General features: G+C 36.2%; 1 protein-coding gene across 8 annotated transcripts in view; it reads right to left on the bottom strand.

The window, feature by feature from the left end:
- Window positions 1-14877, bottom strand: part of ABI3BP (ABI family member 3 binding protein) — a 248619-nt gene that overhangs the window by 137856 nt on the left and 95886 nt on the right. For all 8 annotated transcript variants that reach the window (XM_032150299.2, XM_058437575.1, XM_058437574.1 and 5 more), the window contains exons 4-6: window positions 14153-14285; window positions 1495-1676; window positions 890-942 (exon numbers count right to left, since the gene is read on the bottom strand). In XM_032150299.2, coding sequence (XP_032006190.1) covers window positions 890-942; window positions 1495-1676; window positions 14153-14285 — 368 coding nt within the window. The remainder of the gene's footprint in view (window positions 1-889; window positions 943-1494; window positions 1677-14152; window positions 14286-14877) is intronic.

The raw sequence follows: 14877 nt of genomic DNA, 5'->3' as shown, positions 1-14877 counted from the left end.
GCACACATCTCAGAGAGCAAAATTCCACCCACAAATAGTCTTTGCACATTCATTTGACTGTAGGATACTTCCAGTATCTAGGGGCCAAAGTCAGCACCAAATTCCCTTCTTCTCACCGAACTGCCTCCTCTGTCTGCCCAGTAATATAATGTCCTTTGTTACTCTAATGTCAAAAGCTGCAATTATTTTGGCACCAAACTAATTACTGGGTATGAGATTTGAAATACGAACATGTCTGTGGTGGCTCTAACAGTGACTTACAGTCATCCCAGCTGGGGTGGTATATACTTAACATGATGCTTCCTGAGAATAGATTTTGAAAAGTAGAAGGAAAGAGAGCATGAGAAACCGAGTGGCTGAAGTGAGAGAGAAAAGGATGTTTTTAGATTCATGGGGAAATGCCTGGTTCATAAAACACAAACATTATCTGAACTGAACAGAGGCTGGGCATTTTACAAAATCAAACTGGTTGTTCCATCACTGTGAAAAAGACTGGCTCTTTTAAGTAGGGTACGATAGAAAATAGAAAGGAAAGGTTTGAGCTGTAGCAATGTACATAAAGCATGTATCAATTTGCTCTTGAAACATTATATTAAAAAGCAATCGACAGAAAATAATATGTATAACCTTGAAATACCCAGAACACTGAAATATTAGAATAAGCTACATTGAATCTCAGAATTTTAGAACTTCAAACAAATCAGATGATTTGAAATCATGCTTTTACTTAGTATTAAGAAAAAGAAACTAACTCCTAAAACTAAGTACTTTCTCCACTGTTTCATAGTTAGTCAGTTAATCTAATTTCAGTATCTTATAATAAGACTATTTCCTTAACAATGCAGATACAATTTTTTAAAAACATTCTTGAAAATAAACTGTTACATACCACTGTGTGGTCTTGGTCATAGGTACTTTGGATTTTCCCATTTACTTTTTTACCTGATGAAACAAGGGAAAAATGACATTATTTTTATTCTCCTTGCTCCCAAGTTAGCTCTAGCTAATCATTATGAAGACAACTACAACTCGTCCTCTAACTTGGATGTATAATTTTAATTACTATCATTTTAAACACTGATGCCAATGAAGTTTTAATGATAGGATGACTGGAAGAAAGCTCAAGGTTCCCGAAAGTGTTTTTATGGGCATCTCTACTGGTCTAGATTTCCATTCTGAACGTTGGTACATGTTATTGTTTTTCTGGTTCTGTTGGTGTTTGCAGGTAGGGATTGATTTTAAACTACTATAATACAATAGCCAATGACATCAATGGAGGCATCAAATATTTATTACTTATTTTAAAAATCACTTATAACTAAAGATTCTGAAATATCAATGATCAAAATATCCTGTTTGCTTCTATATTTTCATAAATGCTAGAGCTTAGGAATTAGCTTATTTCATATTATACAATGAATAACATAATTAAAAATTAGGTAACTAAGAAAAAATTATAAAAGCTTACTGAAACAAACATTTCTAGGCACTTACTTCCAACAACAGTCTTGTGATTGAAAATCTTACTCCAAATTCCACCTTCCACATTGTCTTTCACTCCAAATTCATAAACTGTGTTGGGCTTTAGGTTTTCCACAATTGTTTCAGTGGCTGGACAGATTTGAAAAATCCACTTCTTTTCTTTATCCTTTTCTCGATAGCGAATTGTATAAAATCTGTTGAATAACCAGAATATAATGCTTTAAAATCACAGGGGGATTCAGAATGTTATTTCAAGTTTCTTACTTAATCACAGATTTCAACCAACTTGGGATACTATTTAATATTGGCTTCTCTTCTGATTTTTAAAAAATTTGCAGAGAACATGAAAAAAATAAGCTCAACGTGTGCTTAGGTTTTTAATTTCTCATTGCAGGTTGGAGTCTTTGCAGCAGCACAGTTTTGGCCCGATGGAATTCCAGAATTCTCATTCTATTATTTGCTGCTTTGCAAGATGGAAGTTGGAAAACACTAGAAAAAACACAGATATTACACTATGTATAATATTCTATTATACACAGAGTAGAATATAGGCACCATTTTATAACTAGTATGGTAGTTTCATAGTTGTATGAGTTTGAGCTTTTTCGTCCATGGAGGATATGTTAGAGGTAATATCATTCAATTTCATAAAAAAAAGAACCTAAGACTAAGATGTATTCAGTACTGCATTTTAAGGTTGAGCTCTTTTTATTATTAAAAAGAAGACCAATAGCGAAGTTAAGAGTACAATAAAAAAAGTTAACGCCAATTCAATATCACTGTTACGTATTTACGTAGGCCTTCATAATACTCATATATACATAAATATATACATATATATGTGTAAAATAATCCCTACCACTATTTTTTGAACCTAGGTTTTACATGTATTACCCGGTTTAATTGTCATGAAAACATCTTAACTGTGGAAATTATTAATCTCATTTTACAAATGTGAAAATGGAGTTTCAGAACATTCACTTAACTTGCCCAATATCACCCAGCTACTGACTTTTACCAGTGGCAGTGGCAGAATCGCAATACAAAGAAAGACTTCTCTGAGTCTACTTTAGACAGCCTCTGTAAGTGGGGCAGCAGATCGAGTACAGTACACTACTATATACAGTAATGAGAGTGAATGAGAGAACTACATGTATCGATGTGGATAGATTTTAGAAACAAAATATCTAATAAAAACAACAAATTACAGATTGGTGCATATAGTTTCCTATCATTTACATACGTATTAAGACATATGAAATATGTTACCAAATATTATTCCTGGCACTATAAAGGGATAACAAATACCGGAAGGATACAACATTTATGATAGTGCTTTAACTCCTAGTGAGCAGGTGAGGAGAAAAATAGGATTTGAGGTGCGGTCGATAGGTAAACTTCATCTGCTTTTTATTTTTAAAGAAACACTAAGTTAATAGAAAATAGTAGCTGCCATGTTATGACGATGGAAACATAGGCATTGGGTAAACATTTTTGGGTCCATCTTATATCTTAAAATTTTCCTCAAAAGTTTAGTACCTTTCCTCCACTCCTTGCATCAGCAAAATTAAATGGAGTAAGATCAAGGTTACTTGCTTTTATTAAAAGCTTTAAAAAATCAGAAATTTTGCTCATTCTGAAAACATTTATTGAGCATTCTCTAAGTGTCAAGCCTAAGCTCTTGGTGATGCAAAACAATCCCAGTATTTAGAGATGAGTATCAAAACTGGCTACCTAATTTGTGGGGCTCAATACGAAATGAACATGTAGACTCTGTTCAAAAGTTATTAGGAATCTTAAGAGAGTGACAGCAGAACATTAAATCAAATTTGGGCTCTTCTAAGTTGGGGATCTAATAGTATGCCCATGAAGGTAGCATGCCCATGAAGGTAGTATGCCCATGAAGTCAGCAGGGGTTTGTAGTTTAATAAGTAGAGAGAGAGATGAGATGCATTTGTATATTCAGCCTACTTTCTTACTAGGCACAAACCACTGAAAGGCTTGCGATCATTGATTAGCTTGCTCCTTTCTAGTGAAAGCTGTACTCAGGGCTCCATTCCCGCGTTCCAAAGTAGCAGAAAACAGAATAAGTGAAGGAGGCTGTTCCAGACCAAACACTAACTGCTACTGGAAACAAATTTTATATTATTGAATTGTAATAGAATGTAATAGAAATCCTTTGTGTCCTGTGAGTCAAAATATCAGTGATTTACGAAATGCATTTCTTGACAAGTATGCTGCACGAAATTTTTGTTGTTGTTTTTTCCCTTGTCCTGGCTCTTAGAACAATGTTGAGAAGCTAAAATCAGACCAGATGGGCCACCAAAATTATGCATCTCTAGTAGATACATTTCTGAGGACTTAATTGCTTTCATGATGCAGGAGTCCTGTTGCTAACAGAACTACCGAAGGTCAGATTCAAGGCTTTGCAGTCAACTTGATCTCACATAACCTTCTTATGAATAAATGAGACAGAAATGTTTTGTTGTTTAAAAAAAAAAAAAACAAAACTCTAAACTTCACCATGTTTTAAAAATCCAGAGTGTAAATCTTTTCCATTTTGATCACAAAACATTTGAAATACCCTCTTATACCAAGTTTTTCAGGAAAATAAAGGTTTAGGCATTTTGCCCTTCTTCTCCTAGTTAGGTTTGTCCTTTCCTACACTGTCTCAGCTGATACTTGTATATTATAGGCAAATTCCAATTTTGTTTTATAGCACTATCATCTTTTTTCAAGCAGAGAGATTAGGCCACTTAACTACACTTAAAGTGGTGAAGTAAATTTTCATTGATCTTAAAACAAAATATAGGTCTTATGATAATAAACAGTTCTTTATAACCTAGTACATAGTAGGTGCTCCATAAATATTTGTGAAATGAATATGTGGTGCTCAAAGGGTCATTTAAAAATTAGAATATAATATCTCTAAATAACCAATTATTCAATTCCCAAGACATACTGACTTAAGCCATTAGGTCTACAACTATATTTTGCAACACATCTTTGCATAATGCACCATTCCTACAGAACCAATGCAAACTGAAGCCAAACACAATAAACTTCTGCATTATACATTTGCACAGGGCTTATGATTTTTATTTACCTATTTCAGTTTATCCATACAATAAACTCTGAGCAGAGAAAGAATTATCGTACAAGAAGAAGAGAACCCAAGAAGTGTCTAAGCCCTGATAATCACTGACAGACTCAGGCAAATGCCAATTTCTGACTCCTAATCTAATGCCTTTTGTACTGCACTGGACTCATTCAACTGTGGTGCTAGGCAAAAGATATGGAAAAAGATGGAAAAATGAACCAGAATGGAAGAAAAACAAAAGTAATCAGCATTTCACATTATTGAAGCCTTTTTAGTTTTTGTTTTAATGTGTATTTACCATAACATATAGTCACAGTCTTCTGTCAAAGGTTAGTTGACTCTTTTTCTGTGAATGATTAAAATTGAGCCCAAGTGCACAGACAGGCAACAAGTCTATTAAAAATAGAGGTAGTAGTCTATGAATGTCATCAGACTAGACTTCTAGAAAGTCTGCCTCCAGCAATTTGGATTTTAAGAACAAGAGCATCTCATATCCTAATTAAGAGGTAAGAAACTGTTGAAGGTAGGATTTGGTTCAACTGGCATCATTCTGTGCTTGGGCCACCTGAGGAGTCTCAGTGCTGCCAATGATTGCTGTTATAGCATTGGAAAATCCACAGCTTCTCAAAATGTAGCAGAAAGGCAGGTAGTAGCTTGACTAGGATTTTAGTCAGCTGCAAACTTGTAGCATGATCTTGGGAGGGGGGCATCTCTCCACCCTCTTAAGAATCAATTTCTCAGAGGGGGACTGGACTCCACTATCTTTTAGATCCTTTCTGTTTCTAAAAATTTATTCCAGCAACATATTGGATATTCTATTCTAACAAAGTACCTGAGACAGAAGTAGAAACTCCATAAACTGAATTTATGATGTAACTGGTAGTGAATTATACTAAGTGAAGAAATTGAACACCAAACTAAGCTTAGTCCTTCTATGAACTACCCCAGCTTAATGTACGTGGTTGACTGTCTTTTGGGTTTTCCATACTTTCTTCAGGAATGCTTTTATTTCTATGTGATTCACCACTTTTACATTTCCTAAAACATCTATTTCCCATATTTTTGACTCTTCATGTCAAAGAACACTTCCTGACACTGTCTTTGTCAGTGTCGCTTCTTGCTTTACTGAGACTGTAACTACTGAGAAAAATTCTGCCCTCATCCCCTTCCTCTAAAGGGTCTCTCTTCCCCTTCATTCTCTCTTTGTCCCACGCTGATTTCAAGGGAAAAAGCATTCTCATCTTCTCAGAGATAAGTTTCTCGATAATTGTATTCCACTTCCTTGTTCCACCAGATCTCCAACCTTTCTCTTGATCCTTTACGGACCTTTCCCTAAGTCTAAAAGTTGTTTAAATATCTTTCATTCTATCCCAACAAAATTAAAACTAGTACTTTTCTCTTAAACCTGCCACTATATTTTAACATGAAATTTCTTAATAATCTGTCTTCTTCCACTTTCTTACCACTCAAAATGTCTATATTTCTTTGCAATCTGGTGGCTGACCTCTTTATTATAGTAAAACCTTATGATCAAATTACTTAATGCTCTGTGAATTTCAAAACTAACTTAAAATCTACTCTTCATTTTCTTCTCCAAATCTGTTTCTCTTGTGATCCCCATTTCTGGTGACTTCAGAGTCCTTTCTCCCCTCATATCCAATCAGTTGTCAAATCCAAGTATGTTTTCTTACGAGAATTCTCTTCCACTTGCCTCTCCACTATTCCAAGGTAGCATGTGAGCCCCAGTTTAGGTCCTTAATATCTTTGGACTCGTGATAATTTTCAAACTGGTCAACTATTTTTCTTTTTTTTTTTTTTGTAGACCACAAAATCCACTTTTATTTGGTAGTTTTTACATCTATGGCCAAATAGAAAGTAATGGGTTGACACAGTAATCTAGAGTTTACCTCTGAAAAAAAGTAACGTGAGTCTGTCTAACCATATTTTCCTAACTCAACAGTAGGATCATGATAAGGCAAATGCAAGTTATTTTTACCATGATTCTCAAATGTGAATTGAATTCTGACTCATCACAAACTGGTCAACTATTTTTAAGATCTCCTTTCTTTGTATAGTATCATCCACTGGTGGCTGGTTTAAGTACAACAAAAGAAATGTTTCTACTGATATTAGAGCTATCTGAAACGGAATGGCTTGCCTGAAGTTGGCAATTATAACAGAAAGTAAGTAATATCAAAGCAATGAGAAGGCTAGCAGCAGACAGTATAATTTTGAGTGTTCACTGCATGCTAGACACTGCATTAACCATTTTACATGTGTCATCTTACTAAATTTTGACAACCCTATGATATTACTTACCCCTTTTTGCAGGTAAGAAAACCAAGACTAAAAGCATTTAAGCAACCCATGCAAAGCAACTAAGATGATAATAGAGCAGAGTTTTGAACTTGGGTAAGTCAGTGTGACCAGAATTTGTATCTTCAATGTCCATGCTATGATGCCATCCCTGGAGATGCTCACTGTGGACTCTGCATGGGAGATGTTGCAAAGAAGCTTCAAGAGCTGAACAGACTGGCTAGATGATTTTTAAAGCCTCTTGTTGACATCCCACTTGCATATTCACTTATATGTTGAGAACTACTATTGTAAAATACAATGCTGGGTTCTGTGTGAGATGGAAGCAAGTGGTACTCTGCAGAGTTTCAAAAGTGAGCTTGCACTCTAATGAAGGAGGTAGACATGCATGTGTATGACTGAAGAAGGCAGAATGGAAAGCACACAGCATAGAGGTGGGGTTGGGTGTGGCACTATCCAGCCTGAAACTGAGAAATGGACAGGCTGCATTTTAAATCCCATTCCAGTGATGTGGTTTACTTCAGGACATACTACCCAGGCCCCTGGAAAGCAGAGTGGATTGGATTTACACCTCATTTCATAAGCATGACTCAGATATGCGTTGAGGTATATTCCTTGAGAGATTCTATGACTTATTTTCCTAGACAGTGGGGAGCTGGTGGCAATTCCTCAGTAGGTAAATAAAGTTGAGCAGTAATGAAGGAAGCTAGAATTACCAGTGTGGAAGAATAAGTCACAGAGAAACTGGAGGGAGGCATCTCAAGGTATAGTCCAGATGTGAGATAACAAGGAAAGGAATCACACACACACATAAAAATCAGAACAGATTAAAGTTATAGTTCTAAGAAAGAATTGATGAAACCAGACTCCTTATAGGATATGGGTACCAAAGAAAGTGAAAAAAGTTAAAACTGAGTTTTCAAAAGTGAGAATAAAGTGATGGGAAAAGTATTCTTTTAATAGTGTAGAAAGTATGAATTTAGTCTGAGTGTGAGGTGCCAATCACAGTTACCTGGTTATTGTGATGAAAATATTCCATGGACAACTGAAAACATAATCTTAGTAACTTGAAAATGGGCCCAGGTCAGAGATTCAACCCTGGAAGTCATTTACATACTTGCCACTTCTGTTCTCTGTAGAACAGCAACAAAAGCAATTTCTGAGAGCTTTTAAAAATGCAGATTCTCAGGCTCCTTCTCAGGCCTACTGAATCAGAATCTGCATTTTAATAAGGTTCCCTACCTGACTTGCATGCACAAAGTTTGGGAAGCACTGTTGTGCATAGAGGGGATTGTTAAAGACTAGACATAGATAAGAAGGGTACTGCAGGTAAGAGATTCAAGGATAGAACATAATTCCATATTTAGGAGATATAATAAGGAGTGAGCAAAGGAGAAAAGGAAAGGTGTGATGGTTAATAGTGAGTGTCAACTTGATTGGATTGAAGGAAGCCAAGTATTGTTCCTAGGTATGTCTGTGAGGGTGTCGCCAAAAGAGATGAACATTTGAATCAGTGGACTGGGAGAGGCAGACCCATCCTCCATCTGGGTGGGCACCATCTAATCAGCTGACAGCACAGCTAGGATAAAGCAGGCAAAAGAAGTTGGAAGGACTAGACTGTCTGAGTCTTCCAGCTTCCATCTTTCCCCTGTGCTGGATGCTTCCTCCCCTCAAACATCAGACTTCAAGTCTTCAGCTTTTGGATTCTTGGACTTACGACAGTGGTTTGCCAGGGGCTCTTGGGTCTTCAGCCACAGACTGAAAGCTGCACTGTCAGCTTCCCTACTTTTGAGGTTTTGGGACGCGGACTGGCTTCTTTGCTCCTCAGCTTGCAGACGGCCTGTTGTGAAACCTCAACTTGTGATTCTGTGAGTCAATACTCCTTAATAAACTCCCCTTCATGTATATACATCTATCCTATTAATCCTGTCCCTCTAGGAAACCCTAATACAAATGGTTAAAGAGGCAAGAGGAAAATCTAAATAAAAATGTCAAAGAAAGAGTTTAAGAATAGGTTAAGAGGGATAAGGACTGAGAAAACTCTACTGGGTTTGGTAACTAATTGGTCATTAGTGACTGCCAAGAGACATTTCAATGGAACAGTGGAAAAGGGATGGAAACTAGTGAGAAGGGATGAGGACCGTGTGGATGGTACAGAAATCAGAATGTGGGAGCCATAACTCTGAAAAGTTTGGAAATTAAAAGAGACTGAAAAGTAGCTTAGAATACATAACAGGATCAACAGAAGGCTTTGTTTTCGGGGAGAGAAACTTTTAGCATGCTTGCCAGCAGGAGGCACAGGGCACCATTGCCTGCGAAAGGGCAAATGGCAGAGAGAGGAGATCACTGGGGCAGCAAAGGCTTAGATGACATGGGAAAGATGGGATCATGAGCACTGTCTGAAGTCAGAATTGTGTTTCTTGAAAAAAGAGAGGAGAGTTAAAGATAAATTCAGGATGAGGAAAGAGTGAGTTGATAAAGGATAGTCTAGATTTCCTCAGTACTGCAGAAGCTAGGATAGATTGGGGGAAGAAAATAGCAGGGAATGTAGCCAGGATGCTATTGTCAGAATCCAGGGTAAGGTGAGGCATGCTTGGATTGGGAACATTAGTGTGAAGTGGAGAAGGAGAAGACACAGATGCAGATATGGGTACATCTCAAAAGAAAAAGGAATGTATCTTGGGGCCTTCATAAACGATAGTAGGTGAAAAATAGAAAATGAATGAAGTTTTAAGTTAGAGCGAATGGGGCAATGATACTACTTTAGAAAGCAATACAGAGACAAGTGAGGTGATATTTCAAGAGAAAAAGTCTGAGTTTAATCTTGTCATGTTGAGTTTGAGGTAATGGTAACACATAAAAGTGAGAATGTTGACATTTCACTGGTTATTTCATTCAGCATGTATTTACTTGGGGCCTGCTATGTTCCTGATGCTCTTCGGGGGACCGGGAAATAACGGTGGGCAAAATACACGGGGTCCCTGCCCTCACCGAGCTTAAAACTTACATGGCAAGACATGTAACAAGGCACTGGGGTCAATCAGGTGAGAATTCAGACACTGAAAATACTCACTTCTTACAAACTTGGGGGCGGAAGAAAGGCAAAAGAGTCTGCTCTGGACTGGCCAAAGAGGAGAGCCCTCATTCTACACTAAGAGTAAATAAACACGGCCGGGCGCGGTGGCTCACGCCTGTAATCCCAGCACTTTGGGAGGCCAAGGCAGGCGGATCACGAGGTCAGGAGATCGAGACCATCCTGGCTAACACAGTGAAACCCCGTCTGTACTAAAAATACAAAAAATTAACTAGGCGTGGTGGCGGGGACCTGTAGTCCCAGCTACTGGGAGGCTGAGGCAGGAGAATGGTGTGAACCTGGGAGGCGGAGCTTGCAGTGAGCAGAGATTGCGCCGCTGCACTCCAACCTGGGCGACAGAGCAGGACTCTCTCTCTCAAAAAAAAAAAAAAACTCACAAGATGAGAATGTTAGAAAATGTGAAAGTGATTTCTAAACTATTCATAAAGCTTTAATACGTTGGCAAAAGAGTGAGAACCAAAGGAATCTTGAAATCTTTAACAAGTTGGAAACATGAGAAAGAAAACATAAGCTATTAATGGTGAAATATATTTGGGTTAAAAGTATTTGACTCTTCATCAGGGCCAACTGGAAATCTTTCTTTCAAATTGAGGCTCTATTGAAGACAAATGTGTACACTCTTCCATTCAAAACCCACTAAGAATAAAAACTGTAAATGAAGCACATCTGCTCTCCAACGTGAACTCAGAAAAGAATCTTAAAGCATGGGAGACCCATAAAGACCCTGTGCAAATAGGTATAGAAACATGCGCCACAAAGGATAAAGTGACATTTCATTGATACTTTCAAGCTAAAAACAAAACAAAAACAACGAGGGTTTTCTAACTGGAAACTTACTACCTAAGAGCTTTGATATCCAAAATCCATAGTCAAAATATAAAAACAAATTCACTAAGTTATTTGCACAGGATAAATGAGGCTGCACAAACCAATGTAAATCATTTTTTTAAAAAATCAGAGACTGTACAGAGGGAACCAAATATCAATGAATTAAAATGATACCAGTTGGTGTTCCTGTAGCGAGCCAAGTGCATTCAGATTGCAATGGTTTTGTAAAAAGATACTCCTGAAGGAAAACTTTAGCTGTATTAATCTTCCAATTTTCAGGAAATAACCATCATTTTTAGCTATTATTGCTTATGTTAACCTACCGGATTAGACTAAATTCTAAAAAAATTCTGCGTGAACATATGAGGGTAGATTTCTCCAAGTCTAGTCTGCTTCTAATTACACTAATTTGTAGTTCTGGCAGATTTATTTGGATGCTTCTAATATGTACAGTATTTTCAGGCTTTTAAATCGGGACTATTATTTTTTCCTCAAACATCACAAAGACTTTAAATGTCAATTTATTAACTATGCTAATTAGGGAGAAAGGTAGCATAGGAAAATGAAATTTACAAGTACTCCAAATACTCCTTTTTAGTCATTACTGTTTAATTCTTCCCTTCAACTCATGTCCTAATGGTTCCCTACTTTGGTCAAGAATATCTTGCTTGTCATTATTGTATCTTTCAAAAGACTTTATTCAAAATGAAATTATCGATTTTGAATATTGTGATGTGCATAATTCCATCTATTTGATAAGCGTAGAGCCAGGGTGCATGTGCAAGGGGGTGAGGGTGAGGGTGAGATCCATGCTTGGGCCTTAGAGTCAACGGCCTGGGTTAGAATCCTAGCTCCATTAGGTCATCTGTCCTACCTTTCTCTATGTTAATTATCTCCGGGTGCTGTCAAACCATGGCAACATCTATCAATTAGAATCAGTCATCAGATAGATTCTTTTACAGAAAAGTCAGTAGGACAAAGTGAAGTTGGAGGAGAGGCTTGAGGGTGGGAGGAAGAAATTACTCCAAATTATGCTACACAAGTTTGCCAGGTTACTGACCTATTGAAACAAGCAGTCCTACAGATTTATCAAGCAAGCTGAGTAACCCTTAAAATCAGGTTGCATTTTGCTGTAAGACTACCAAATTTCCTTTCTTCCTTCCTCTCTTCTCCCTTTCTTTCTCCATAACATTTTTTATCAAGATAATTTTTAAAAAGAAAAAGAGCAATTCATAAATGTTTGTTTTCTCAGCATTAGTACCCTAGACCAATCCATTAGGAACCGGAATTATCACAAGGAGGCATGTTCTTTCGAGTCCATTTTCCAAAAAAAATAAGTCATGGGATTAGTGGTAGGTGAAATAAAAAGTATTTCAGATTCTTTGAAACATTTCAAAATTATTTTTCAAATAATTGGGTTTTGGCAATATCTTCTACATGTTTTTCCAAGTATTCATCCCTTGAGAACCATGGGCATATGAAGGAAAATTTAATTTTTTTCTTGAGTCTAGATTTCCCAACGTCAGATGAAAGGTAATTTTCAGAACTTATAAACACTTTTAAAATTCCTTCATTTTAGTTTGATTTGGACAAATAAAAATAAATAAAACACTACAAAAAACATAAACATGGCCAAAAAGCATATTAAGAAATATGCAATAGCCTTAGTGTAAGGGAAATGCATATCAAAACTGTAATGAAAAACTACTACACTAGAATGGCTAAAATGAAAAATGCTGACCACCCAAAATGCTGCTTTAGAATGTGGAGCAATCAGAGCTCTCCTACACTGCTTGTGGGAATGTAGATGGAAAAATTAGGCAAAAAATAATCAAATATACATCTTCCTATAACTCAGAAATTCCACTTATGTTGAAGAGAAATTAAAATACATGTCCACCAAAATCTTATGCAAAAATGTTTATACAGTCTGTATTCATATAAATAAAAAAAACATAATTCAGGTGCTCATTAGCAAGAGAATAAACTTTTGAATATTCACATAATAGACTATCACTCAGGAGTACAAAAAAGGAATGAATTATTGATATCTGCAATGTCATGAATGAATGTGAATGCTCAGTGAAAGAAGACAGTCAAAAAACCCATACTATATGACTCCATTTATATGGAATTCTAGAGTAGGCAAAACTAATCTATGGTGACAGAAATCAAATCAATGGTTGTTTCTGGAGGAAATTACTTTCTAGAGTGATAAAATTTTTCTATTTCCTGATGGGTATTGGATACATGGTTATAGGCATTTGTCATAACTCAAACTGTACACTAATATTTATGCATTTTACTGTGTTTAAATTATACCTCAATATATTTTTATTCAAAAAGGGAATAAGAAAACTTCTGAAATGTAAAAATCACTTTGAATGTATTTAAAATAGAAAACTTTAAAAATATATATAATTATAAGTAATATTTTATAACTTTTATAAATTTTATATTTATAAATTTTTATATTTATAAAAAGTTATATTTATAACTTTTATAAATTTTTTTATAAGTAATATATAATTATAAGTAATATTTTATAACCAACCTAGAAGTATGGTTCAGCATGTAGCACAGGGCCTATTACATATCCATCCAATGCATCTAAATACATGCCATCAAATGGTTGGATGGATAAATGGCAGTAGTTTAAAAATATACTTAGATTTTTCCCATTTGTTCTTCCAAAGAAAATGGTAGCTTCATTTCCAACTTGCTTTTCCTCTGCTTGTATCTCTGCCTATGTGTCTCTCCTCAGTTTTCTAAGCCAGTGATTCTCAAACTTCAGTGGGCATCAAAACCACCTGGAAGGCTTGTGAGAACACAAATGGCTGGGTCCCACCTTGAGAGTTTCTAACTCAGTGAGTCTGAGGGTGACCTGAGAATTGACCTTTTTGACAAATTCAAGACATGGTGATACTGCTTGCTTTGGGAACCACACTTTGAGAAGTATGATTTAAGTGCTTCAATTGCGAGATCAAAGATCCATCCTTTTCCAATCAACTTTCCAACTTTTAATTGTCTTTCCTAACTGCCTTTGGCCCCGTTTTCTGAGTTTCTAGTTGCACTTATTATTGATACCACCCATTTGCTATTTGACTCATACTTCCTTGTATAATAGTTTATGATTTTTGAAAAGAATTACATGTATGTGTTTTCTATTCAGGTAGATAACCTTCTCAAGGGCAGGGCCCCTGACTTTGTTCCCCTCACACCTAGAACAGGCTGTACAGCTAAGAGGTGTTAAGTCAATGGTAATAGTCCTGATACTTACATATTCTTCCAAAGCATGTACAGATGCTATTAAAAGCAAGTGCTAATATTACCTGTCATTGGGACAGTGACTTGGCAATGTCCAGTCATGGTGTGGGTTGATGAGGAAACCCCAGGACAGGAAGACTGAGCTCGGTGTCAGAGTGCCAACCACCAGCTGGAGAGGTTTGCGAGAACGAGTTTTACCTGTGGAGGTGGCATACAGGTTAATTCAGGAGACATGTAGTAAGTTGCCATGATTCAGGTAAAATGCATAAAGATGACTTGGCAAGATGATGAAAAATGTGAAAACATCAAGTTCCTTTCCTTTTCTATAGTCCACATTATTACTAATTTTTGCCCATGAATTTAAATGTGAATCAAATGAAATAACTTTTTCAGATTTGTGTCTATGCACGTGTGCATATGCATATACACGTATATGTATATTGTACCTGTAAGCATATTAACAATATCCAGCTATACCTAGTTTTATTTTCTTGTGTGTCAGGGAAGGATATGGAGGTCTTAGCTGTGATGAGTGAAATAAACAAACGCACATACACACACTTAATTTCTTTTACAGATAAAATGAAAGTATTTTTATTTTTTTTCCCGGGACTGTGAATGAGTGTGAAATAACATCTAAGACAAGAAAAGAAACCTTATTATCTAGATTGTAGGTTATAATCTTTTTTAACCTGTTTAGAAGTGTAAAATCTCTTGATGTTATTGTAGTAAGTATATATTTTACAATGAGTACCTAAATGGAAAAGGCAAGCACATTTTTTAACAATGC

The sequence above is a fragment of the Hylobates moloch genome, unplaced genomic scaffold, assembly GCF_009828535.3.
Source record: "Hylobates moloch isolate HMO894 unplaced genomic scaffold, HMol_V3 SCAFFOLD_4, whole genome shotgun sequence".
NCBI lineage: Eukaryota > Metazoa > Chordata > Mammalia > Primates > Hylobatidae > Hylobates > Hylobates moloch.
Note: the sequence above shows the minus strand (reverse complement) of the source record. Positions and strands in the feature narration are given on the sequence as shown.